This window comes from Bufo gargarizans, chromosome 4 (assembly GCF_014858855.1).
Source record: "Bufo gargarizans isolate SCDJY-AF-19 chromosome 4, ASM1485885v1, whole genome shotgun sequence".
Lineage (NCBI taxonomy): Eukaryota > Metazoa > Chordata > Amphibia > Anura > Bufonidae > Bufo > Bufo gargarizans.
The window spans coordinates 30,590,199-30,618,114 of NC_058083.1; the positions used below are offsets into that span (position 1 = coordinate 30,590,199).

Below are 27,916 nucleotides of genomic sequence, written 5' to 3' on the forward strand. Positions count from 1 at the left end.
GGGGAGAGATAATGAACCCGCTATCAGGAGAGATAATGATCCCGCTATCGGGAGAGATAATGAACCCGCTATCAGGAGAGATAATGAACCCGCTATCAGGAGAGATAATGAACCCGCTATGAGGAGAGATAATGAACCCGCTATGGGGAGATAATGAACTCCAATATAATATAATAATGTCAGTTATTTTCTCTATAGGGAGGTTATCATAATGACATTTTACAGTAATTTTTCTTCCAGGAATAAAATGTCCTTCGAACCGGAATCGAACCAGTGACCTAAGGATGTCTGCATTTCCTCTACAGTCCTCCGCTCTACCAACTGAGCTATCGAAGGCGCTGGAGCAGAGCGCTCCACCCGTCCTGCAGTCTGTCACCTCACAGGCGCCGCCCAGGTCACTAGCCCCTGCCGTTACTGGTTTGGTCTCCATGGAAACAGGTCTTTAGTCCCCGCCCTTTCCTCACAGCGAGGCGAGGAACGCAACGGTTCAGAAGCGAATCAACAAGCGCATTATACGTAGCTGGTGAGGCGGACCAATCACAGCGCGGCTTGTTGCCTGCTTGCCCGGAATGGAAAGGAGGGGGGAGGTTTGTTTGGGTTACGGAGCTCAGCTGTGATGAGAGGGGAGGTGTGAACGGAGCGGAGGAGACCTACCGGGGCACTGACGGCTGTCACCTGCTGGAGGTACTTACCGGAGCGGGCTGCCCCTATGTCATATACTGGTAGATGGAGGTACTTACCGGAGGCCGGTCGGATATATGTCACACATGCAGGAGGCCGGTCGGATATATGGCACACCTGCAGGAGACCGGTCGGATATATGTCACACATGCAGGAGACCGGTCGGATATATGTCACACATGCAGGAGGCCGGTCGGATATATGTCACACATGCAGGAGGCCGGTCGGATATATGTCACACATGCAGGAGGCCGGTCGGATATATGTCACACATGCAGGAGGCCGGTCGGATATATGTCACACATGCAGGAGACCGGTCGGATATATGTCACACATGCAGGAGACCGGTCGGATATATGTCACACATGCAGGAGACCGGTCGGATATATGTCACACCTACAGGAGACCGGTCGGATATAGGTCACACATGCAGGAGACCGGTCGGATATATGTCACACATGCAGGAGACCGGTCGGATATATGTCACACATGCAGGAGGCCGGTCGGATATATGTCACACATGCAGGAGACCGGTCGGATATATGTCACACATGCAGGAGGCCGGTCGGATATATGTCACACATGCAGGAGACCGGTCGGATATATGTCACACCTACAGGAGACCGGTCGGATATATGTCACACCTACAGGAGACCGGTCGGATATATGTCACACCTACAGGAGACCGGTCGGATATATGTCACACATGCAGGAGGCCGGTCGGATATATGTCACACATGCAGGAGACCGGTCGGATATATGTCACACATGCAGGAGACCGGTCGGATATATGTCACACATGCAGGAGGCCGGTCGGATATATGTCACACATGCAGGAGGCCGGTCGGATATATGTCACACATGCAGGAGGCCGGTCGGATATATGTCACACATGCAGGAGACCGGTCGGATATATGTCACACATGCAGGAGACCGGTCGGATATATGTCACACATGCAGGAGGACCCGGTCGGATATATGTCACACCTACAGGAGACCGGTCGGATATAGGTCACACATGCAGGAGACCGGTCGGATATATGTCACACCTGCAGGAGACCGGTCGGATATATGTCACACATGCAGGAGGACGGTCGGATATATGTCACACATGCAGGAGACCAGGTTCGGATATATGTCACACATGCAGGTAGGCGGTCGGATATATGCACCCATGCAGGAGACCGTCGGATATATGTCCACCTACAGGAGGACCGGTCGGATATATGTCACACCTACAGGAGACCGTTCGGATATAGGTCACACATCAGGAGACCGGTCTATATATGTCACACCTGACAGGAGACCGGTCGGATATATGTCACACATGCAGGAGACCGGTCGGATATATGTCACACCCTGCAGGAGACAGGTCGGATATATGTCACACCTGCAGGAGACCGGTCGGATATATGTCACACATGCAGGAGGCCGGTCGGATATATGTCACACATGCAGGAGGCCGGTCGGATATAGTCACACATGCAGGAGGCCGGTCGGATATATGTCACACATGCAGGAGGCCGGTCGGATATATGTCACACATGCAGGAGGCCGGTCGATATATGTCACACATGCAGGAGGCCGGTCGGATATATGTCACACATGCAGGAGGCCGTCGGATATAGGTCACACATGCAGGAGGCCGGTCGGATATATGTCCACACCATATGCAGGAGGCCGTTCGTGTAGGGGGCCAGGTCAGGAGGCGGTCGGATATATGTCACACATGCAGGGAGGCCGGTCGGATATATGTCCACACATGCAGGAGACCGGTCGGATATATGTCACACATGCAGGAGACCGGTCGGATATATGTCACACATGCAGGAGACCGGTCGGATATATGTCACACATGCAGGAGGCCGGTCGGATATATGTCACACATGCAGGAGGCCGGTCGGATATATGTCACACATGCAGGAGGCGGTCGGATATATGTAACACATGCAGGAGGCCGGTCGGATATATGTCACCATCAGGAGGCCGGCTCGGATATATGTCACACATGCAGAGGCCGGTTCGGATATATGTCACACCTGCAGGAGACCGGTCGGATCTATGTCACACCTGCAGGAGACCGGTCGGATATAGTCACACCTGCAGGAGACCGGTCGGATATATGTCACACATGCAGGAGACCGGTCGGATATATGTCACACATGCAGGAGGGCCGGTCGGATATATGTCAACACATGCAGGAGACCGGTCGGATATATGTCACACCTACAGGAGACCGGTCGGATATATGTCACACCTACAGGATACCGGTTCGGATATATGTCACACATGCAGGAGACCGGTCGGATATATGTCACACATGCAGGAGACAGGTCGGATATATGTCACACATGCAGGAGACCGGTCGGATATATGTCACACCCTGCAGGAGACCGGTCGGATATATGTCACACATGCAGGAGGCCGGTCGATAATGTCACACATGCAGGAGGCCGGTCGGATATATGTCACACATGCAGGAGGCCGGTCGGATATATGTCACACATGCAGGAGGCCGTCGGATATTCCCAGGAGGCCGTCGATATATGTCACACATGCAGGAGGCCGGTCGGATATATGTCACACATGCAGGAGGCCGGTCGGATATATGTCACACATGCAGGAGGCCGGTCGGATATAGGTCACACATGCAGGAGGCCGGTCGGATATATGTCACACATGCAGGAGACCGGTCGGATATATGTCACACATGCAGGAGACCGTCGGATATATGTCACACATGCAGGAGACCGTCGATATATGTCACACATGCAGGAGACCGGTCGGATATATGTCACACATGCAGGAGGCCGGTCGGATATATGTCACACATGCAGGAGGCCGGTCGGATATATGTCACACATGCAGGAGGCCGGTCGGATATATGTCACACATGCAGGAGACCGGTCGGATATATGTCACACATGCAGGAGGCCGGGCGGATTATGTCACACCTGCAGGAGACCGGTCGGATATATGTCACACCTGCAGGAGACCGGTCGGATATATGTCACACCTGCAGGAGACCGGTCGGATATATGTCACACATGCAGGAGACCGGTCGGATATATGTCACACCTGCAGGAGACCGGTCGGATATATGTCACACATGCAGGAGACCGGTCGGATATATGTCACACATGCAGGAGGCCGGTCGGATATATGTCACACATGCAGGAGACATTGTTCCGATGCTAAAATTAGCATACCAGGCGGAAGAATACAACGGGGGCCACAGCAGGAGAATGGAGTGCAGTTAGATCCCCGCTGTATGCCCTACGTACCCTGATACTTGGTTTATAATGTCCGGACCCATGAGAGGTCCTCTTTAAACCCTGTAGAACATGTTGTGCGGTGCAGCCAGTATACAGCGGGTGTTATCTTGTTGGAACACCACCTCTCCTAAATTAGCCCAAAAATGTCAGTCGGACTGGTTCTCCGATGTCCTGGACACATCGTAGGCCGGTCAGTGTACCCTCCGCAGACACCAGACCGGGCATGGTAGGTAGTGGTGTCCCGCACATGCCACCTGCTGTTACTCCTGTCTCCGCAGTATGTATGATGGCAGCAGGCACTCTCCAGCCCTCCTGCCATCCTTCGTACCCAGGCAGAACCTGCTTCCATCACTGGACACAACTGTCTGCAGTTGATGGTCCTATCAGCGTTCACCGGAGGACTGGACAGACACTGACATCAGACAAGATGGCCAGTCTCAGTAATATCCATTCTAGGTATTGGATTGGGTTGGGGTCAGCACTCTGCGCGGCCGGTCACCAGCCATACCTTTATGGACCTTGCTGGAGCGGGAAAGGGCCTTTCCCAAACTGCTCCCACAAAGCTGTCACCATCCAATTGTCCTCAATGTCTTCTCTGCTGAAGCATTAAAGCGGTTCTGCAGTTTCTTTCCTCTGGATAGATCATCGGCATCTGACCGGCGGGGGTCTGACACACGGGACTCCCACCGATCAGCTGTTTGAGAAGGCAGCAATGGTCGAGGAGCACCGCTGGCTTTTCTCTGTGTACTGCAGGCCCAGTGACGTCACGACTAGTATCACTGGCCTGTGCTCTACTTCCAGCGCCGTTGCCTTCTCAAACAGCTGATCGGCGGGGGTCCCGGGTGTCGGACCCCCACCGATCAGATGCTGATGATCTATCCAGAGAATAGATCATCAGTTTAAAAAAAAAAACTGCAGAACCCCTTTAAGATTTCCCTTCACTGGAACCTAAGGGGTGAGGCAACCCCTGAACCGACCCCCCCCCCCCCCAACATCACCCCTCCTCCACCAGACCTCACAGCTGGCACAATGCGGCTCCAGAGTCCAGTGGTGACGGCTTTATAACGTCCATCCGACGCCTGGCATTGTGCAGCTGCTCGGCCATGAAGCTCCCGACACAGAGGAGGTCTGGACTCTGCAGTTATGGAGTCAGCAGAGGGTTGGAGACTTGTATGGACTGATGATACTGCCCCGTGTCCTGCACTCGATGCTGTACGAGGTTGGTTTCGCCACAATAGGTCTCATAACCTTCTTTATTCCTTCTTAGGCCCTTTTCATGAGAAGATACACGAGGTACGGAGAACACGGCAGCAGTCACCCGTCTGGCGGATCATGGTCAGTATATTCAGGGATGTGTGGGCATTGTCTTCAGTGCTCCCTGCTGGTTGTTGTGTTGAAAGATCAGTGCCCCGTGGTGGTCCTTCTGCGGTTTGGTGTAATTAGACCTTATTTTATCCTGATGATGCGCTACATGTGTGTGTCCACGTAAAGCTTGTGGTCATGTGACCTGTCCTTGGCGTCTGCATCCATGTAATGTAAACAGTCATATGACCTGTCCTTGGTGGGTGTTTATGTGTCCATATAATGCCTGTGGTCACAAGTCCTGTCCTTGGTGTCCGCATCCATGTAATGTCAACGGTCACATGACCATGTAATGCTAGTGGTCACATGACCTGATGACCTGTCTTTGGTGTTTGCTCCCGCTTAACATGGGTGGTCACATGACCTCTTTCTGTCTTACAGACTCCCGGAGAATGAGCTTCCTCTCAGCCGCCGTCGTGTTGTGATGGAAGTCCGCTGTGGGGGGTTACTCTTCAGCTCCAAGTTCGATTCTGGAAATTTAGCTCGGGTGGAGAAGGTAGAGAGGTCCGATGGAGACGGGGACTTGTCCAGCAGTAATGGCAGCAGCGGGGCAGGGACCAGCAGCTGTACACCCACCCCCGACTACGAGTTTAACGTCTGGGACGAAGCCGGACTGCGCAGACACAGAGTACGAGAATGGAAACAGGTATGTGACGCCAATTTGCCGCGAGATGCCTGGCATTGTCTCGTCATGGAGGTTGCCAATTGTGGCAGAGCCCTTGCTAATAATGAACTCTGCGGGCTGCGTGGCGGGCGGCGTGGAGGGCTGGGTGGTGGGTGGCGAGGAGGACTGGTTGGTGGGTGACGCCGAGAGCCTGGGGCTGGTGGCGGACGTCGTAGAGGGCTGGGTGGTGGGTGGCGCCTGGCGCTGGGTGGCGAGGATGGCTGGTTGGTGGGTGGAGCCGAGCGCCTGGGGCTGGGTGGCGGATGTAATCGAGGGCTGGGTGGCGCTGAGTGCCTTGGGCTTGGTGGCGGGCGGCGTGGAGCGCCGGGGGCTGGGTGGCGGGTGGCGAGGAGGGCTGGGTGGTGGGTGGCGCTGAGTGCCTTGGGCTTGGTGGCGGGCGGCGTGGAGCGCCGGGGGCTGGGTGGCGGGTGGCGAGGAGGGCTGGTTGGTGGGTGGCGTTGAGTGCCTGGGGCTTGGGTGGCGAGGGCTGGTTGGCGCAGAGCGCTTGGGGCTGGGTGGCGGACGTTGTCGAGCGTAGGGGGCTTGGTGGCGCAGGGGGCTTGGTGGCGTCGAGCGCAGGGGGCTGGGTGGTGCATGGTGGGCAGTGTCGGGGGCTGGGTGTGGGCGGCGTCAAGGGCTGGAGGCAGCGCTGTTACCCTCTGGCAAAGCATAGTGGGGGGCAGGGCGCAGATTCCCCACATCATGTACATCCTGACTCTCTCTCTGCAGGTCCTGGTTTTACTTTAGCGTAAGAGGCGGAGCTCCGGGGAAACTCATTAAAATAAACATCATGAACATGAATAAACAGAGCAAGCTGTACGGCCAGGGAATGGCGCCATTCGTTCGCACTGTCCCCATCCGCTCACGCTGGGAGCGTGTCCGCGAAAGACCCACCTTCCAGGTATCCCCTATCATTATGCTGGACTGTACCCCTCCCTACCCCATAGTCAGGGAGACCCCGATAAACTGTAGAGGCTATACAGCAGGAGAATAGTGCTCACTAGGGGACGCTTGTTGTTTTAATATTCTGTGATGTCAGTAACAGGGCGGGGCTGTGACAACCTCCCAGACATGATATACGGGCTGGTTGTCGGCAGTAATGGGTGTTACTGTAGTATAAGGTCAGGGGACGGGGCTGTGATATACGGGCTGGTTGTCGGCAGTAATAGATGTTACTGTAGTATAAGGTCAGGGGACGGGGCTGTAACAACCTCCCAGACGTGATATACGGGCTGGTTGTCGGCAGTAATAGATGTTACTGTAGTATAAGAGGTGTGGCTCTCATGTCTGATCACATTGTAATATATCAGTGATGTCAGTGACAGGGGGCGGGGCTGTGACAACCTCTCAGACGTGATATACGGGCTGGTTGTCGGCAGTAATAGATGTTACTGTAGTATAAGGTCAGGGGACGGGGCTGTAACAACCTCCCAGACGTGATATACGGGCTGGTTGTCGGCAGTAATAGATGTTACTGTAGTATAAGAGGTGTGGCTCTCATGTCTGATCACATTGTAATAGATCAGTGATGTCAGTGACAGGGGGCGGGGCTGTGACAACCTCTCAGACATGACCTGGCAGGGGTCACTCATCGCTTTCTCCTCTCTACAGATGGTGGAGAACCAGTTTGTCCTGTCGTTTGCCCACCGCTTCCTGGACTGCCGCGGCGCCACCACCTACTTTGCTTTCTGCTACCCTTTCTCTTATGAGGAGAGCCAAGAGCTGCTGTCCGGCCTGGACGACCGATTCTCCGACAGCAAGGTCATGTCTCCCGGCAGGTAAGCTGCCACCCTATAGGGTTTTATTGGGGCAGTATTGTCGCCAGCCGGTAACGGGGAGACGTACGTGATGAAGATCAGTCGCTGCATCTCTCTGAATATCTGCCCCGACCTAGTACTTCTCGCAGCTTAGGCTTTGTGACGTAACCTGCCTGGACTCCAGGACCTGGTCAGGAGGGTTTTGCAGCCTTTATGGTACATGGTGATTGTCCGGGGCACACTTCACAAGGAGTCTGTGGAACATCCTGAGATCAGGGCAGACCCTGGAGATGTGGGCGGGGGAGAGGAGCAGTTGTCCGGCAGTGTGACTATTAAATCTCTGCTGTCCTCTGCAGCAGCCCGCCCGAATCCATCTACTACCATCGGGAGCTTCTCTGTCACTCCCTGGAGGGCCTCCGCGTCGACCTTCTCACCATCAGCTCCTGCCACGGGATGATGGAGGAACGGGAGCCCAGACTGGACAAGCTGTTCCCGGATCGCTCCTGTCCACGGCCGTTTTGCTTCTCTGGGAAGAGGGTGAGTGTGAATATGACCCCATTCCCCCCCCCCCACACACATTACCGGCTCTTTATCTGACCTCTGCTGTGCCACCGTCAACAGGTGTTCTTCCTGAGCAGCCGCGTTCACCCAGGGGAGACGCCCTCCAGCTTTGTCTTCAACGGCTTCTTGGAATTTATCCTGAGGCAGGACGACCCCCGGGCGGCCATGCTGAGGCGCATGTTCATCTTCAAGCTCATTCCCATGCTGAACCCTGATGGGGTGGTGAGGGGACATTACAGGTGAGTATTTGGGGGTGACACTGCTGTCCATTACTGGTCCTTAATGGATTACTGATTAGTGGGGGGTGGTCCATCCCAGGACAGAGATGATTCTTTTTACCGTCACATAGCACGAGGATAGGCATTATGCTGCTATCGGACCATCCTCCAGGGTTTATGGAGTATTGTCTGAAGGGTCTTCCCAAGGCTGATTCAAGATGGCGCCTGTTACCCTTCTTGATAAGGAAACACATCTGAAGCAAATAGAGGGAGTCCTTACTGAGTATCTCCACCTTGGTGCCTCCCCGGGGCTGTTATGAGAAGACCATAAACCGGTAGTCAGGGGGCACTTCTTGGCCTTGGAGGCCCATTTAGACCAAACCAGAGAAAAGACCATTACTGAGTTGCAGATGGTGGTTCAGAGGTTGGAACTTTCTCAAAAACCTCGTCAGTCTCCAGAGATATGGGATCACCTGACCTGGCCTCGTAATGACCTTAAGAACGTGCTTGGGCCACCTTCACGCCCCCGTTCAGGGCTCTCACAGGCGGTCCAAACCGGGTCAGTTTTGCCCTAATGCATTCTGAATGGAAAAGGATCGGCTCAGAATGCATCAGTTCAGTCTCCATTCCGCTCTGGAGGCTACGTGTCTCTGAAATGACACAGAGGAAAGCCAACCCCCTCTTCCCACTCCTAGTAAGACCTGCGCATCACTGACTTGGTGAGTAATGTAGAAGGCTATATACCCCTCCCCCACAGAAGGAATGGAGCAGGAAGCTCTTATTGACAACTGGTTAACATCCCTCAAACTCCCATCTTTATCGCTTCAACAAGTTGCTTCTTTATCTAAACTTGGCCTGCTTAAAAAGATTGTTTTACCGAAAGTTCTGTATCTACGAGTCACTGTAAAGAGTAGAAGTATGGTTTACGCTCCACTACATCAACTCAGAGCCTGTACTTCCATGAATAGACTTAGGAGGCCACAGTTTGGGCGATACCACATAATTGTATTTGTGCACGGGTGACCAGAATTCTGCTACTTTAGGACACGGTCACCATAGATGGAAGCAGGAGCCTCTCTCTCGTCCACACCTCCAGCAAGTGTGGTCACCGTCAACAGGAGTAGAATGCCATCTAGTAAGTACTTTTGGAGAGTGGAAAAAAAAACAAAAAAAACACAGTTTCCTGCTTCTGAGAATTTCCCCGCCAAGATCCTGTTCCCACTGGTCTAATTTATGGAATTAAGAGTGAATATATGGCCGAGATCTTTTTCTGAGGCTCTAAATTTTGTAAGGCGTAGTTCTCAAATATAGACCTTTGCTAAAGAGGGAACATTCCTCTTGATATATCCCATGAGGTAATGGATGTGAAAGGTGAAGAGGTCAATAAGAACAAGGGCAGAGTCCCCAGATCACAGAGATCAAGTAGTGGGAGATGCTTAGAAGATGTGGTGGTAGGTATGCTGGATGCTTGAGGCGAGTCCAGCGATGCATCTCTAATCTGCCTCAGTTCCACTGGGTTGACTAATAAAGACTCGCTCAGTCCCCCTAAATCCCAAGGTGTAAGTGTGGGTTTGGTCAAGACATTAGGAGTATGCTGTGGTCCATTAGCCCCGAGAAGTAAACTGCACATGGCGAGTTCAGCTTGGATATCCAGTTGGTCTACAGGTGCCCTCAGCCAGTCTAGACAGCGGGTGCTTTGAATTGTCTTGTAGGAAGATCTAAAATCGTGGCGCTCTAGTCCTCCCTGTCCAATAGACTACACAAGGCAAGTGTGAGCTAAATCGGGGCTTCTGCCTCCACCACAGAAAGGCATACAAGATGGACTTCATGGAGTTTGAGTTTCAGGAGGACTTGTAGATCAGAACGTTGAAAACTAAAACACTAAATCTTTATTAATATTTCAATTAAAACGTATAGGAAGGGTTAATGTGTGTCCTAAAGTATCAAACCTGCGTTATATCTGCAGAGTTTAATGGACCAAACAGTAGCTCTCAGCTGCGGAACCGCGTATCCTAATGCGTACAGCGGTTCTTTTTATTGTTAGGGTACTTTTACACTTGCGTTGTGAAGATCTGGCAGGCTGTTCCTGTCGAAGGATCCGGAAATCCGAGTGCAAATCAGATGCGGATCCGTCTAAGAAATGCATTGAAACACCGGATCCGTCTCTCCAGTGTCATCCTGGAAAAACGGATCCTGGTATTTATTTATTTTTGCATTTTTAAAGGTCTGCGCATGCGCAGACTGAAAACCGGGTCCGTTTTGCCAGAACACTTAATGAATTTCAATGGAAAATAATGCCTACTACATCTACTCTACGCGTTTCGCTTGTTACTAAGCTCATCAGGAGTAGAGAGAATACTACAACAAAACAGAGACATGCACGCCTCGTCTGGTGAGGCGGCTGTCTCGGCACTAGGATGGCCATTAGTAACAAGCGTAACGCGTAGAGTAGATGTAGCTGTGTTGTGTGAGTGGAGATAGGAAGCAAGGGGCACTCTGTATGACGGGCGGAACTGCCCCAGGATGAGAGTATGGAACGAATTCCCCATTCACACTGGTAATTACTCTGTGGTTTAGAAGCGTTACACATCAGGGTACTTTCACACTAGCGTTATTCTTTTCCGGCATTGAGTTCCGTCCTAGGGGCTCAATACCGGAAAAGAACTGACCAGTTTTATCCCAATGCATTCTGAATGGGAAGCAATCCGTTCAGTATGGGTCAGGATGTCTTCAGTTCAGTCACTTACAGTATTTGGCCGTGGTATTTTCTCCGTCCAAAATTCCGGAACACTTGCCAGCATTATTTTCCATTGAAATGCATTAATGCCGGATCCAGCACCAAATGTTCCTGCAAAACTGATCCGGTTTTCCAGTCTGCACTAAAAATGCAAAAAAAAATAAAAATAATCTGGTGTTTTCAATGCATTTCCTACACGGATCCGCATCTGTTTGCACTCGGATTTCCGGATCTGGCAGGCAGTTCCGCCGACAGAACAGCCTGCCGGATCTTCACAACGCAAGTGTAAAAGTACCCTAACAATGAAAAGAACCGCTGTACGCATTAGGATACGCGGTTCCGCAGCTGAGAGCTACTGTTTGGTCCATTAAACTCTGCAGATATAACGCAGGTTTGATACTTTCGGACACACATTAACCCTTCCCTTCCTATACGTTTTAATCAAAATATTAATAAATATTTAGTGTTTTAGATTTCAACGTTCTGATCTACAAGTCCTCCCGATCAAACTCCATGAAGTCCATCTTGTATGCCTTTCTGTGGTGGAGGCAGAAGCCCCGATTTAGCTCACACTTGCCTTGTGTAGTCTATTGGACAGGGAGGACTAGAGCGCCATGATTTTAGATCTTCCTACAAGACAATTCAAAGCACCCGCTGTCTGGACTGGCTGAGGGCACCTGTAGACCAACTGGATATCCAAGCTGAACTCTCCATGTGCAGTTTACTTCTCCGGGCTAATGGACCACAGCATACTCCTAATGTCTTGACCAAACCCACACTTACACCTTGGGATTTAGGGGGACTGAGCGAGTCTATTAGTCAACCCAGTGGAACTGATGCAGATTAGAGATGCATCACTGGACTCGCCTCAGGCATCCAGCATACCTACCACCACATCTTCTAAGCATCTCCCACTACTTGATCTCTGTGATCTGGGGACTCTGCCCTTGTTCTTATTGACCTCTTCACCTTTCACATCCATCACCTCATGGGATATATCAAGAGGAATGTTCCCTCTTTAGCAAAGGTCTATATTTGAGAACTACGCCTTACAAAATTTAGAGCCTCAGAAAAAGATCTCGGCCATATATACACTCTTTCTTCCAAAAATTAGACCAGTGGGAACAGGATCTTGGTGGGTAAATTTCACTCTCCACAAAAATTTTCCATTGTATTAAGTTGCAGGAAAACTACTATAAAGTACTTACTAGATGGCATCATACTCCTGTTGACTGTAACCACACTTGCTGGAGGTGTGGACGAGAGAGAGGCTCCTGCTTCCATCTATGGTGACCGTGTCCTTAAGTAGCAGAATTCTGGTCACCTGTGCACAAATACAATTATGTGGTATTGCCCAAACTGTGCCTCCTAAGTCTATTCATGGAAGTACAGGCTCTGAGTAACACCAAAGTACTACATCCTCTTTTGGCGAGAGTTGGTGAGCCAGAGTTCTGATTGCACATAGGCAGATCAACGAAGAACAGATTTGAAGAGCTAACACACCGGGAGACCCGTTCCCCAATCAAGTTTGCAAATATGTGGGGTTTATGGAAAAAGTATAGGGGTTACTCTGGTTGGGTCTTATTTCCCTGACCTCCTGGGGATGACTGAGCTGGGATCCCGATAGGGTGAAGGGCATCTCTGCTACGTCCTTTCTCAGGGGACAAATTCTTTCCGTTCCCTCCTTTACTTTACCTTTGGTCTACACCCATCCCTTAATATTCAGGTTTTATATTCCATTTTCTTGTTTCACGGTTTAATGTACTTATTATATAACATGCTTCATCATACCAATGGGACAAGCGTGGGTACTTCATTATATTTGACTGGCCGGTGTGATATTTCTGACCGGTCCTTCCCTCGTCTTACAGGACAGATACTCGGGGAGTGAACCTGAACCGGCAATATCTTGCCCCAGATTTTGAGCTTCACCCATCAGTCTATGGAGCAAAGTCTGTCCTCCTCTACCACCATATCCATGACCGCGTCCGTTCCAGTGATCCCGACTCGAGGAATACCACAACTCTTTCCCCCTCTAACCCTGCACTCCGACCAAAGACTTTGAATCATTCCCCGACACAGCTCCCCACAGAGGACGACTTGTCTGACATAGAGAAGACAAATAACCTGTTAAACAGTATGGACAGGAAGGGTCCATATGTGACATCTCAGGGCCTGACGCAAGAAACCACCATCTTACCCGAAGACGAGGACTTCACCAGGGAGAAGGAACTTTGGGCCTTGGGGCCGGATCTCAAGGCTGAAGTTGACGGCGACCATGGCGAGTCCCGTTTGGACACTGATAGCAGCAATGAGGCCACAACCTCTGTTCCTCCTCAGGAAAGTGGTATTGCCTTCTATGTGGACCTTCATGGTCACGCTTCGAAAAGAGGATGCTTTATGTATGGGAACTACTTCACAGATGAGAACGAGCAGGTGAGTGCGAGCTGCTATAATCATGTTATGTCTGGATAGGGTTATCCAGGTGGTCTTTTTTCTAAAGTCATCCCTAATGATTCTGAAATAAGAGAAAATGTACAATCGCATCACGAGGCAACAACAGGGCAAGATACATACATACATACATACATACATAGTGCCCTCATTATTGTGGCCTCCCAAAAATAAAGGAGATGCATTCAGATATATGGAATACATGGAGATGGAACCAGATAACTCCTATGTAGAACTTGATTAGATGTTTCAGCCTCTGTAACCTGACTGCCCTTACTGACCATTTCTCAGCCGAAAGGCAGTGTCCTCCTCCTGTGACTTGTGGGCACACCTCAGAGTTCCTGTTCACATCCCACTTTCCTGTTTAGGGCCCTTTGCCCAGACAGCGTTTGCAAACCACAGATCACAAAATAACACCATTTGGTTCGATAATTTTTTTTTTCTTCTTCTTTTTCTCCATCGGTAACAACTTATAGTGTGGAAAATATGGTATATTATCAGTAAAATAGGATGGTGACCTCAATTTTCCACATAGTAGATCATGGATCCTAGTGAGTTTCTAAGAAAACCATGAATACGTTACCAAACAGATCAAACGCTGGAGACAGAGGGTACAGAGAGCGCCCCGACCTCCACAAGAGCAAGGAACAATAGGAAAGTAACCACTGTGCCTGAAATCAAGGGCAAATGAGAAGGCATCTAGATAAGGGTCCTACATGAAAGTGGAGGAAGTCTGATTGCAATGGGACCCAAGGAGGGGTTGAATCAGAAGGTGAATGCACAAGGAACAGTTGATCCAGTCTTGTGACCTATGATGTTTAGGACTGATGGTTCCCTTCACTTGGTTCCCCTTGGAATATGAGGCTATTTGGAGGAAAGTATGTATTGAAAGGTCATCTTGTAAAGCTTCTGAATCCTTTACATCGGGGGTGGGGAACATTTTTGCTGCCGAGGGCCATTTGGATATTTGTAACATTGTTCGGGGGCCATGCAAAATTCTCAACTTAAAAATTTGACTGCAAAATTTGGTCAAACATATAAGTGACTTAGGGTTAAGTTACAGAAATTGTGCTTTAATTAAAAACAATCTAGAGCGCTGTGTTTTTGAAGCACAAAATGGCGCCTGCACCGTATATATTACAAATAGTACAGGCGCCATTTTGACCACACATAGCAGTTTAAATTTTAAGTTGAGAATGTTATATATTTAGTTCTTTATTTGGCATTAATGACAGCCAAGCTAAACCCAGAGAGGGGTTCACCCAGCTTTCACTGTCCCTGTCTCTATCAGACCCCCCAGCCTACATCAGCCTCAGATCACACCCCCATCAGACTTCTCAACCTCAGATCAGGACCCCCAGCCTTAGATCAGACTCTCGTCAGACCCCCCAATAGGCCTCCCAGACTCTCGTCAGACCCCCCAATAGGCCTCCCAGACTCTCGTCAGACCCCCCAATAGGCCTCCCAGACTCTCGTCAGACCCCCCAATAGGCCTCCCAGCCTCACGTCAGACCCCCCAATAGGCCTCCCAGCCTCACGTCAGACCCCCCAATAGGCCTCCCAGCCTCACGTCAGACCCCCCAATAGGCCTCCCAGCCTCACGTCAGACCCCCCAATAGGCCTCCCAGCCTCACGTCAGACCCCCCAATAGGCCTCCCAGCCTCACGTCAGACCCCCCAATAGGCCTCCCAGCCTCACGTCAGACCCCCCAATAGGCCTCCCAGCCTCACGTCAGACCCCCCAATAGGCCTCCCAGCCTCACGTCAGACCCCCCAATAGGCCTCCCAGCCTCACGTCAGACCCCCCAATAGGCCTCCCAGCCTCACGTCAGACCCCCCAATAGGCCTCCCAGCCTCACGTCAGACCCCCCAATAGGCCTCCCAGCCTCACATCAGACCCTCCCCACCCTCGATTAGCCTCAAATCAGCCCCAGTCAGACCTCAGATCAAACATTTAAAATAAATGTACCTCTCCAGCTCCGGACAGCGCTGCCACTTGGCAGATTCTCTTACCCTCCCTGGTCTTTCTCTCCGCCTGACAGTGCACAGCACCAGGTAAATAGTGCACGTAGACGCGCACTATGTCCGGACGCTGTATGTGTCAGGACACAGCGTGGGACTAGAAGAAGACCAAAGAAGGGCAGTACAGCCAGTGCAGCGCTGTTCTCATCTTCTGTGGCTCCCACCTGCTAATGACCACTTCCATAATGGAAGCGATCATTAACATTTTCACAATTGGTTCTGGCAGGGGGCCGGGGGCCACATGAATGCAGCCTGCAGGCCGGAGGTTCCCCACCCCTGCTTTAAAGGAACCGATTTAGGAAGAGATCTATATAAATACAGAAATTGTGGAAGAACCACCATCTTTATTGTATGAAACCTGCCTAGCCAAGAGGTGGACAGCTTGCCTCAGCCCCAGATTTACACATAGGTGGATGGCCAACCTTGTATGAAGCATCTGAATGGTTGGTCAAGGAGAGCCCCAATCGGAGAAAATGCTGCAGCTTGGATTGAAAACCAGCGGTATGGTCTAATGGTTTTTGCATCCGGGGGGAATATTACAGTAGAGTATTTCAGAGTTGTTGTGATTGAACTGAGGCCCCCCAAGACTGCGGAGACATGTAAGAAATGTTGGGAGTTCTGAAGCTTCTTTAGTGACCGAATCAGATCATCGATGAACAGCCTAAGCTTCTACTAAGTCTGACCAATTTTGACTCCTGAGTTATTCGGGTTGTTATGAAAGCAAGTAAACCGGGGAAGAGTGCATCCCTAAATAACTGCATGCTGGATCTTAAAAGGATGAAATGCGGTAGCTGGGGATTTACCATGGCATCTGGATCAGAATACAGGGATTTAATAGCCAGTACTAGAAAGAACTCGAAATAGTCTTACGAAATCTATCTAAGGCCTTTTTAGTGTCCAGAGGGCCATCTGTGTGGAGGACAACTTTGGTGAGATGAATGGTTTTTAAGATCTTTCTAATAAGTCTTTGACTGGGATCCCACTTGATCCGCATGGACCAAAGCTGGAAGACGCCATCTATAAGCTCGCATAGAAGTGAAAATCTTGAGGCTCATTTACACCGCACATTATTGGGAACGGACCCATGAACGCTTGGTACCGATTATCTGCCCGCGTTGAAGTGCCGCAGATTCCCTGATGAACGAGAAACACATATCCATTGGGTAAAACGATCTATGATGTGGACACCTCAATCCTCATTTCTGGGCAGCAGGTCGCGCTGTGTGAACAGTGATCTGCTCCGCCGAAACAATATATTTAGTGAGGTCGAGCGACGGTAGTAGTGATCTATACTCCCCATACACTGGAGGTGATCACTGCATGTAAATGCGGCTCTCACTTCCACTGACGAGCAGAGAATTGTCAGGAAGGAAGATGTAATTGTCTGCTAGTCAGCACAGTGCAAACGTGACTTTAGTATGTGAGTTGTGTGAAAGAGGTCTGTAATTGGTGGACACCAGATCATCCCTTCTAAGGCTTGGGCGCAACTGCAACCATAGCAGAGGAAAATTCTGAGGGCATAGGTTTTCCCTGCCAAAGGTGGAGACCATACAGGAGGATATGTGAAGTCCATGGAGAGGAGAATGTTTTGTAATAAGTGCTGATATAGACCGTCTGGAGAAAGAGGTCTACCAAACTTCAAGTTCCTAATAGTAAAGTCTACCTCCTCGGTTGTCATATAAAAAGCAAGCCAGGTTTTGGCCACGATACATAGTCCCTTTCTCCTGCCTCTGTCGCTGGTTAAGTTGCTGAGCTCTGGATCCCTCTCCTCGCCTCAGCATTAAGGTTTTCTACTTGTTCAGTACACAGCCAAGACAATCTCGTCTGAGTTATTTTGAGCCGAACCCTGTCTGTCTTCTGATTTCTGCTCCTTGCCGCCTGCTCCGACCTTGGAACTGTGACCTGGATTACGCATGTACTCAGCCTGCCCTGACTATTGGACTGTGTTAAGTCTACTCTTTTGTCTTTGTCCTTGGTGCTCTGACTCCTGTGGTTCAGCAACCAACTACACCAGGACTACTCCAGGAGGCAAGCCAAGCAGCCAAGTTGCAGCGAAGTCCATATCCCTGTATAGGGGTTAAAGGGTGAATACTAGGCGGCCAGGAGAACGCCCTCAGGTTTAGCACAAAGGCCAAACTGGTTAGTTGGCACAATGGTTCCCCACCCACTGAACGTAACAAAGTCCCCCACCACAGTCCTAGGGGCAAGAGTAGAATAGTTTCTGATGGTATGTATGGAAAATGTCCTAAATACTATCTGTATTAGCAGTCTGGCCAAGTCTAGTTTGGATACCAGATTTGTATCTGTTTGGCTCCTAGTTGTTACACTAAGAGTTTATCAGGTTTGTTGGCCCATCGGTAATATTTGGATGGAGTCCATCGTAGTGCCTTTTCAATTTTAGACTAAAGCATAGCAAGCAGTGATTTGGTATCTTTAACCACCTTCGGAAGATACAAGGCCAGGAGCCCTGTGATGGACCAGGACCAGTCAGGATTATTTAGTCTCTGAGCCAGCTCGGCTATTTCCAGGACCCCCATACAGGTGAGTGGAGAGGTAGCCGTGCATGTTCTCTCCACATCCATTTCTCTGGGCGTTCTGGAGATATCTGAGCACGCTTGCTCAGCTATTTTTGGAACTCCCAAAGAAGTGAATGGAGATCACGCTGTGCATGCACTGTGCCTATCCTTCACCTCCTGGAACTCTACCTGTCTTACATTGATGACATATTCTAGCGATATGCCACCAGTGTCTCAGATCAATGTTCCCCCAATGCCCACCTACCAGTCATGATTTGAGAATATCCCACAGAATGAATACCTGAGGTAAGTCCTGATGCACTGACAATAACAATATTGCCTGCTTAATACGAAGTAAATCCTGAAAACATGACCAGAAGGTGTGCCCTGAGGACTGGAGTTGTCCTAGATGACACAGCCCCTATAGGTCAATTTAAAGCGGACCGATCTCCTGACACGTCTGTCTTGGTAATTACTTGCATTCCCCATGTCATAACAATTTTGGAGAATCTGTACTTATGACTCTATGTTGTGCCAATCCTGTATTATTCCTGCTAGAAGTTTACACATTGCCAGCAGCCTGGAGTAAAGGAACTGCTGGGTGTTACCAGTAGCGGGTGTGTCTGCCTGTATCCAACCAATGCTGCTGGTGTCAGACTGTGCAGGGACACACCTCCTGACCGGCAACACCCATCTGCTGACCATTCATAAACTTCTAATAGTATTTAAAAATAAAAGGAATGGCAGTCTGAGGGGCAGGACGTGGTTGTGAAAGAGGGGCTGACCTGTCTAAGGTTGTGTCAAAGACAAAATGCACACCAAGTAATATGCTGATAGACGAGAGGAGGTAAGACAGGTAACATCATGTAACCCTCTAAAACCACAATTCTCCCTTTGGGGTGGATTAAAGAGGAACATGTGGAGCTCCGAGGGTCTAGGTAATTAGGATGAGATTGTGGGGTGAGGTGTGATTGTAGACATAATATCTGGAGCATGTTTAAGATACGAGAGGAATGTCTTCTGTTTTGTGTGGAATTAGACCCCTCACCCATAGCTACAGTAATTGTGTTGAGGAGATAAAGACGATCGTAGCAGGATGAGGCATCAGACAGTGTGACACAACATAAAGGCATCTGTTCAAGACAGATGCAATGTGGCGCAAAACATATCAATTATAAAAATAAAAAATGGATAAATCATGGACATAAGCAATGTCTCTAGGAAAATTTGGGTGAAAGCAAAGTTCCTGAAAGAAGGATGACCAGCCACCACAGAGTCCAAATCTGAAAGGCAACATGATGATCCACAATGGTTGAACCTCAAAACCTCACCTTTGAAACAAGACGGTTATAAAACTAAATGGAGCAGAAGTGTGATAGAACATCAAGAACTAGAAGGTTCTGTAGTGTCCCAAATAAAAGCTAGACTAAGGTGGGAGCCCCTTGAGATGATACAGGGGGTCTGAATGACCAGCCCATGGCAGACTTCTGTGGTAGCCTGTAGATCCATGCAAATACCAACTTTCTAAAGGGCCTGCAAACCTTCAGAGACTATGTGGATGAGATCAAGAGTTCCCTTAGAAAGTGAGGGATAAAGGTGATCCCCGATGGTACATTATTTGCGCTTCTTGCAAAGCCTGAGTAATAGGCCCCATCTCATGTCTTCTTTGGAGTGTAGAGGAGACCTGATCCACATGCAAATGACCAAAAGACGGAAGACCTTGCATCAGGTCATTTGCTTCAGTATAATGTCAGGCAGCAAATCACAGGACCCTGTGCATCTGAGACAGTACAGGGTCAACTTGATGAAGGGAGAAGAGTAACAGAGAGATCTGTAATGGTTTCAAGTGTGCTCCAAACCCACAAATTCACCTTCCACCGTAGGTCCTGTTTTCTATGTTCTCTGACTTTAGCTCGAGTTTCTGTTGGTGACGCATTAATGTCAGTGTCCTACTTTTCGGCATGCAGGGCATCATCCAGTTGACCTGTTCTGGTCTCTGTGACTGTGTCTACCTTTTATATCCTGAAGTGGGTCATATAGACTTTAGAGGGAATTTTAACTCTAATGGAGCTTCTAAACCAACACTAAATATGAGTTCTCAGTGTGTGTGTACAGACCTTACATCAACATGTCCTCATTCATGAACTGTGCCACCAAGAGGATAACTATTATAATAATGCTCATGGTGTACAAGAATGCATCTACTATAATAATGCCCCTATATTGAAGCATATAGCTACTATAATACTGCCCCTTATGTACAAGAATATAACCACTATAATACTGCCTCCTATGTACAAGAATATAACTGCTATAATACCGCTCCTATGTACAAGAATATAACTGCTATAATACCGCTCCTATGTACAGGAATATAACTACTATAATACTGCTCCTATGTACAAGGATATAACTACTATAATACTGCTCCTATGTACAAGAATATAACTGCTATAATACCGCTCCTATGTACAAGAATATAACTGCTATAATACCGCTCCTATGTACAGGAATATAACTACTATAATACTGCTCCTATGTACAAGAATATAACTGCTATAATACCGCTCCTATGTACAAGAATATAACTGCTATAATACCGCTCCTATGTACAGGAATATAACTACTATAATACTGCTCCTATGTACAAGAATATAACTGCTATAATACCGCTCCTATGTACAGGAATATAACTACTATAATACTGCTCCTATGTACAGGAATATAACTACTATAATACTGCTCCTATGTACAAGAATATAACTGCTATAATACTGCTCCTATGTACAAGAATATAACTGCTATAATACTGCTCCTATGTACAAGAATATAACTACTATAATACTGCATCCTATGTACAAGAATATAACTACTATAATACTGCTCCTATGTACAAGAATATAACTACTATAATACTGCTCCTATGTACAAGAATATAACTACTATAATACTGCCTCCTATGTACAAGAATATAACTACTATAATACTGCCTCCTATGTACAAGAATATAACTACTATAATACTACTCCTATGTACAAGAATATAACTACTATAATACTGCTCCTATGTACAAGAATATAACTACTAAAATACTGCTCCTATGTACAAGAATATCACTACTATAATACTGCTCCTATGTACAAGAATATAACTACTATAATACTACTCCTATGTACAAGAATATAACTACTATAATACTGCCTCCTATGTACAAGAATATAACTACTATATACTGCCTCCTATGTACAGGAATATAACCACTATAATACTGCCTCCTATGTACAAGAATATAACTACTATAATACTGCTCCTATGTACAAGAATATAACTACTATAATACTGCCTCCTATGTACAAGAATATAACTACTATAATACTGCCTCCTATGTACAAGAATATAACTACTATAATACTGCTCCTATGTACAAGAATATAACTACTATAATACTGCTCCTATGTACAAGAATATAACTACTATAATACTGCCTCTATGTACAAGAATATAACTACTATAATACTGCCTCCTATGTACAAGAATATAACTACTATAATACTGACTCCTATGTACAAGAATATAACTACTATAATACTGCTCCTATGTACAAGAATATAACTACTATAATACTGCTCCTATGTACAAGAATATAACTACTATAATACTGCCTCCTATGTACAAGAATATAACTACTATAATACTGCCTCCTATGTACAAGAATATAACTATAATACTGCCTCCTATGTACAAGAATATAACTACTATATACTGCTCCTATGTACAAGAATATAACTACTATAATACTGCCTCCTATGTACAAGAATATAACTACTATAATACTGCTCCTATGTACAAGAATATAACTACTATATACTGCCTCCTATGTACAAGAATATAACTACTATAATACTGCCTCCTATGTACAAGAATATAACTACTATAATACTGCCTCCTATGTACAAGAATATAACTACTATAATACTGCTCCTATGTACAAGAATATAACTACTATAATACTGCTCCTATGTACAAGAATATAACTACTATAATACTGCTCCTATGTACAAGAATATAACTACTATAATACTGCTCCTATGTACAAGAATATAACTACTATAATACTGCTCCTATGTACAAGAATATAACTACTATAATACTGCTCCTATGTACAAGAATATAACTACTATAATACTGCCTCCTATGTACAAGAATATAACTACTATAATACTGCTCCTATGTACAAGAATATAACTACTATAATACTGCTCCTATGTACAAGAATATAACTACTATAATACTGCTCCTATGTACAAGAATATAACTACTATAATACTGCCTCCTATGTACAAGAATATAACTACTATAATACTGCCCCTATGTACAAGAATATAACTACTATAATACTGCTCCTATGTACAAGACTATAACTACTATAATACCGCTCCTATATACAAGAATATAACTACTATAATACTGCCTCCTATGTACAAGAATATAACTACTATAATACTGCTCCTATGTACAAGAATATAACTACTATAATACTGCTCCTATGTACAAGGATACAACTACAATAATACTGCCTCCTATGTACAAGATTATAACTGTTTGCCCTTCAAGATGCCCTTTAGAATTGGATCCTAAGCTATTGATGCTCTGGTGCCCAAACCATAATTTTTTGCCATCAAAAACTAGTCTACCTACACTGCTGCTCACAGCAGTCAGGCTACTTGTCCCGCTGAAATGGAAACGAGATAAACCTCCATCATTAAAAGAATGGTGGGAAAAAACGGATCAAATCTACCGCTTGGAGGAACTGGCAGCCTGAGAAGAGGGGAAAACGACAGAAATTTCTTGATCTATGGTGGCCATGGAGACTGCATCGTGGCTTTGCTTGACTCCCCTTCACTCTTACTTTCCAGCTCTACAAAAGGAACCTTTTCCCTTTCATCCCCCCCCCTCCCCTTCTTTTTGTATGTCACGCATATTAGACCTTGAACACACATCATGGTATTCAAGGCCTCCCCCTGTCTGTCCATGTCTTTGTGTATATGACATTTGGTTTTAAACCCAGCAATAAGGTTACCACTCTAACTTAGATGTTCATACATTCGAAATCCAGCATCGTCTTCACTAAGCATACTCTTGGATGTTTTCCAAGAATATCTAAAATGATCCTTTATTGTAACGTCTACAATGTATTTGTTATACTTGTTATACTTGCCTGAGATTGTAAATCTGAGCTTTTGTTATTCGTTTGAATAAACAGAAAATTGGCAAAGATTATAACTACTATAATACTGCCCCCTATGTACAATAATATAACTGCTACAATCCTGCCCCTCCTTGTCATTTATCTCCAGATGGAGAACTTATTATATCCTAAGCTCATCTCCCTGAACTCCGCTCATTTCGATTTCATGGGCTGCAATTTCTCAGAGAAGAACATGTATGCGAAGGACAAGAGGGACGGTCAGTCCAAGGAGGGCAGTGGTCGTGTGGCCATACACAAAGCCACGGGGATTGTTCACAGGTAAGATGATGGAGGTAATCTTCTGGTCACGTGACGCCATGCTTCCTGTTCCCATGTATGGCTTTTGTATGCTCTGTGATTGAATCCCTCGTGCCTATACAGAACAGACACGACCAGCCATATTTCGGAGCTGTGGCCCCTGAGATTAAAGTTTGGACCCCTCTTCTGTCTGTGATGCATGTCTTTGCTTTTGGTGCTGTTACTATTTCAGCTACACTCTGGAGTGCAATTACAACACCGGCCGCTGTGTCAACACCATCCCTGGGGCGTGTCACGACAACGGGAGAGCCACCCCCCCTCCGCCACCCGCCTTCCCCCCCAAGTTCACCACTGACATATTTGAGCAGGTAATGACCGACACGCCCTTCCCTCTGCTGTCCCTGTGTAGATACCCTATGGTTTCTGGTACATCTTCGTGACCTGTGTGTTTCTGGATAAATAGTGGAGCGATCTGAACCTAACCTCTGCCCACCTGCCGTCTGTGGGCATCGCAGCCGCCAGGTCATTGTCTGGTGGCATAACGGTTGTTATTTGAGCAGGCCAGCAGGAATGTTGTGTGGTCTCCTTGCCTTGGTGATGAGGCCTGTCTCGTCAGCACCTCTGACACACCTTAGCTTGTTCTTTTGGCTTTGAGATGCAGAAAGTTACACCACAATGCTGACCCTCCCTTTAGAGAGCATGCTCCGCTGTGCCGTACAGTACTAATGTTCATACCATATGCTGCAGTGTAATATGCTTGGACTGTGGGTATCAGCAGAGTGTAGCCTGATGGGAAATATCTGTCCGGACACGTTTCGGTTGGATTGGTCAATCATCTAATGTGTATGAGGGCCTTCTGTGGCCCAATGTTGGATATCTTTCGAGAAGGCTGAGCCGAGCATGTGTATGTCCAGATTAAGTCTTTGGCTCCCACCCTGGGACGGGCCAAGCTATTTTCCTGACAGGTTATTTTGGGAGGATATAGTTTTTGTGTTCCTGATCTATGTCATTGAGGGACATCATAAATCCTGCCTGGTCTTGAGTACTTACCGATCACTAATTGCACCTTCTCTGTGTCTGCCAGGTTGGCAGAGCCATTGCCATCGCAGCTCTGGATATGGCGGAGTGTAACCCCTGGCCTCGGCTCATCATGTCGGAGTACAGCAGCCTCTCCAACCTGCGGGCAGTGGATGCTGAAACATGTCCGTAATACCAAAGGAGCCGCTCTTGGAGGCTCCAGAAAGAAGGGCACTAAGACTCCTCCTAAGGCAAGCAGGTATGTCCGATTGTCAAACGACTTACACAATGTGGGTGTTTACTTCTGATATCTCCTGTCCTAGGCCATGTAAACAGGGGGCTCAAATGACATTAATGGGTTGTACTTGTGGACAGCCATGAATGTGTGATTGGTGGAGGCCCTAGATTGAGGGCCCTAGATTGTGGGTGATGCCCTCACTTTTGCTTTAGGCTACTTTCACATATGCGTTTTGGTTTCAGGTTTTGCGATCCAGCAGAGGATCTCAAAACCTAAGCAAACCGGTTCCGTTTTGTTTTATACATCATCAGTATGCATCTTTCCATCAGAACCTTCCGTGTTAAATCAAAATGGAACTAACTGGATCTGTCACTAAAGACATTGAAAAGTCAATGGGTGACGGATCCCCCCCCCCTTTTTTTTTTTTTTTAAAACCATTGACTTGCGTTGTTTTTAGTGACTGATCAGGTTTTCTTCCGTTTCGATGACCGGACACAAAACCGCAGCTTGCAGTGCTTTTGTGTCCGGTCACAAAACGGAATGCTGACGGAACTGAAGGCATCCGGATACATCCTGAATGCATCTCTTTCCATTCAGAATGCATGGACATTAAACGGATCTCCTGCTGGATCTCAAAACCAGGAATGCCAAAACACATACAGGGAGTGCAGAATTATTAGGCAAGTTGTATTTTTGAGGATTAATTTTATTATTGAACAACAACCACGTTCTCAATGAACCCAAAAAACTCATTAATATCAAAGCTGAATATTTTTGTTAGTAGTTTTTAGATTGTTTTTAGTTTTAGCTATTTTAGGGGGATATCTGTGTGTGCAGGTGACTATTACTGTGCATAATTATTAGGCAACTTAACAAAAAACTAATATATACCCATTTCAATTATTTATTTTTACCAGTGAAACCAATATAACATCTCAACATTCACAAATATACATTTCTGACATTCAAAAACAAAACAAAAACAAATCAGTGACCAATATAGCCACCTTTCTTTGCAAGGACACTCAAAAGCCTGCCATCCATGGATTCTGTCAGTGTTTTGATCTGTTCACCATCAACATTGCGTGCAGCAGCAACCACAGCCTCCCAGACACTGTTCAGAGAGGTGGACTGTTTTCCCTCCTTGTAAATCTCACATTTGATGATGGACCACAGGTTCTCAATGGGGTTCAGATCAGGTGAACAAGGAGGCCATGTCATTAGATTTTCTTCTTTTATACCCTTAGTAGTGTATGTGAAAGAAGCCTTATCGTTTGTTAAAAAAAAATATAATAGTTTTGTATTTCTGGCTGTTTATGATCCCACTTGTTGAATTTATTATTATTATTTTTTTCCAGTTTTGCTTCATCCTCAGAGAATAATCTCAGCAGAGCACGGAGCTTCAGCAATGGCACCAGCAGCAGCAGTAGCCAACAGAACTCTCCCCAGACCAGACCCTCCGCCAGTTTCACCTTCATCTGTGGCCAGAGCCCCCCGAAGGGAGGAGCTCACAGACTCCTGGGTCCAGTGCGAGGTAAGCTGAGCTCTGCACACTGCTGGCATCCTGTCCTCACCCCCTTAGGGTACATCTGGCGTTGTTGGTCCGAGCAGAGGTGAAGACCTCCCAGTGTTGTAACCTTCCATTTGTCAGGATCTTTTAGTGATCATGTGTGTGATTCTTTAATATGCAAAGGTCACGTTAAGTCCTCTTAAACACACCCAAGCTATGTCTCGTAGGAGCACAATGAACTCTACATTACCTGAGAGATCTCTAACAAAAGCTGCATCATGAGAGTTGCACCAGGTGAAGATTCTCAGTCCAACCCTTGTCTTCTTGACTTCCTCCGGCATGACTCCAGTTCTTTCCTTTGACATTGCTTGTTGCGGGCAGCTGTCCTATATACCGGGTGTTTACTTATATACAGGAATGTGTATTCTATGTTCTGACAGTCCATGATCTGGTCAATGCGTGGCGCTTCCCCCACATCTTGGCTCTGTAGAAGACATTCGTTACAGACTTGACCAGCAGAGGGAGTGTATCGCTGAGTAATATCGCATTGCCTTCTTTTTAATCAGGACTCCGACATGGAACTTTTTCACGTCCATGTCTTATACGGCGGCTCCAGCCTGTACCTGACGCTGTTCTTTTCCCGCTTGCAGCCTTTTGTTCTTTCCTGACATACTTGAATGAATTTTTGATGCTTTTGTTTTGGTGCTTTTCCTTTCCATTGTGAAGTGTCCTTATTTATCTTCTCTGGGATTCGCACTTGTCGTATATTGTGCCCGGCATATAATGGGCATTGTTGAGGTAATAGTGAACGAGCGTGACCCGTCTGTGTGTCGTCATATGTCGTTGTCAGAGTCTCTAGCCCTGTGTTATCTGCTGGAGTGCACCTAACCAGGTGGGCAGACGTGGGTCATAGAAGGGGCAGTTACTGTGTGTAATGTAATCACTGTTGTCTGTGACATTGTCTGTATTCAATTTAACCATCAGTAATAAATGAGCTCAGGCTGATGATCCTTGCTGCCTCTGTGTCGCCTCTGTAGAAGTACCTCCCGTGTCATCACTTTGTGCATAAGGCAACATGTCCAATGTGCTTCTCCACAAATCATCATCAATCCATCACAACTCATAGATATAAACTCCTAGGATAATGGCATGCTAAAGAGGATCTGTCACCAGCACCCCTTCCCCAATCACGACACATAGCTGTGCTTCACCTGATTAAAACGCGGTTTTTAATTTGTTGATCCGAAGCTCCGTTCCCGAGTTCTGGTACTTTTTCTTAATATGCAAATTGAGCCTTTGGTACAATGAAGCACCCACCCAACAATGGTCAGCCTCTCCCTTCCTGGCCCTGGTAATGAAAGCAATCAAACAGGGACTGACCACAGAAATGAGAGGAGCT

The 27,916-nt window shown here is 47.3% G+C and overlaps 1 protein-coding gene and 1 non-coding gene across 2 annotated transcripts in view; one reads left to right on the forward strand and one right to left on the reverse strand.

The window, feature by feature from the left end:
* Positions 1–250: 250 nt before the first annotated feature.
* On the reverse strand, positions 251–336 carry TRNAY-GUA. Its single transcript is given in 2 exon segments — positions 251–286; positions 300–336. It is a non-coding gene; the product is annotated as a tRNA-Tyr (tRNA).
* Positions 337–560: 224 nt separating this feature from the next.
* Positions 561–27,916, forward strand: part of AGBL5 (AGBL carboxypeptidase 5) — a 43,832-nt gene continuing 16,476 nt past the window's right edge. The window contains 14 exon segments of the mRNA XM_044290012.1: positions 561–684; positions 5,224–5,291; positions 5,700–5,919; positions 5,921–5,964; positions 6,712–6,883; positions 7,594–7,760; positions 8,096–8,276; positions 8,361–8,539; positions 13,127–13,691; positions 23,604–23,773; positions 23,985–24,120; positions 24,837–24,938; positions 24,940–25,028; positions 26,366–26,541. Coding sequence (XP_044145947.1) covers positions 5,743–5,919; positions 5,921–5,964; positions 6,712–6,883; positions 7,594–7,760; positions 8,096–8,276; positions 8,361–8,539; positions 13,127–13,691; positions 23,604–23,773; positions 23,985–24,120; positions 24,837–24,938; positions 24,940–25,028; positions 26,366–26,541 — 2,158 coding nt within the window. The 5' untranslated portion in view covers positions 561–684; positions 5,224–5,291; positions 5,700–5,742.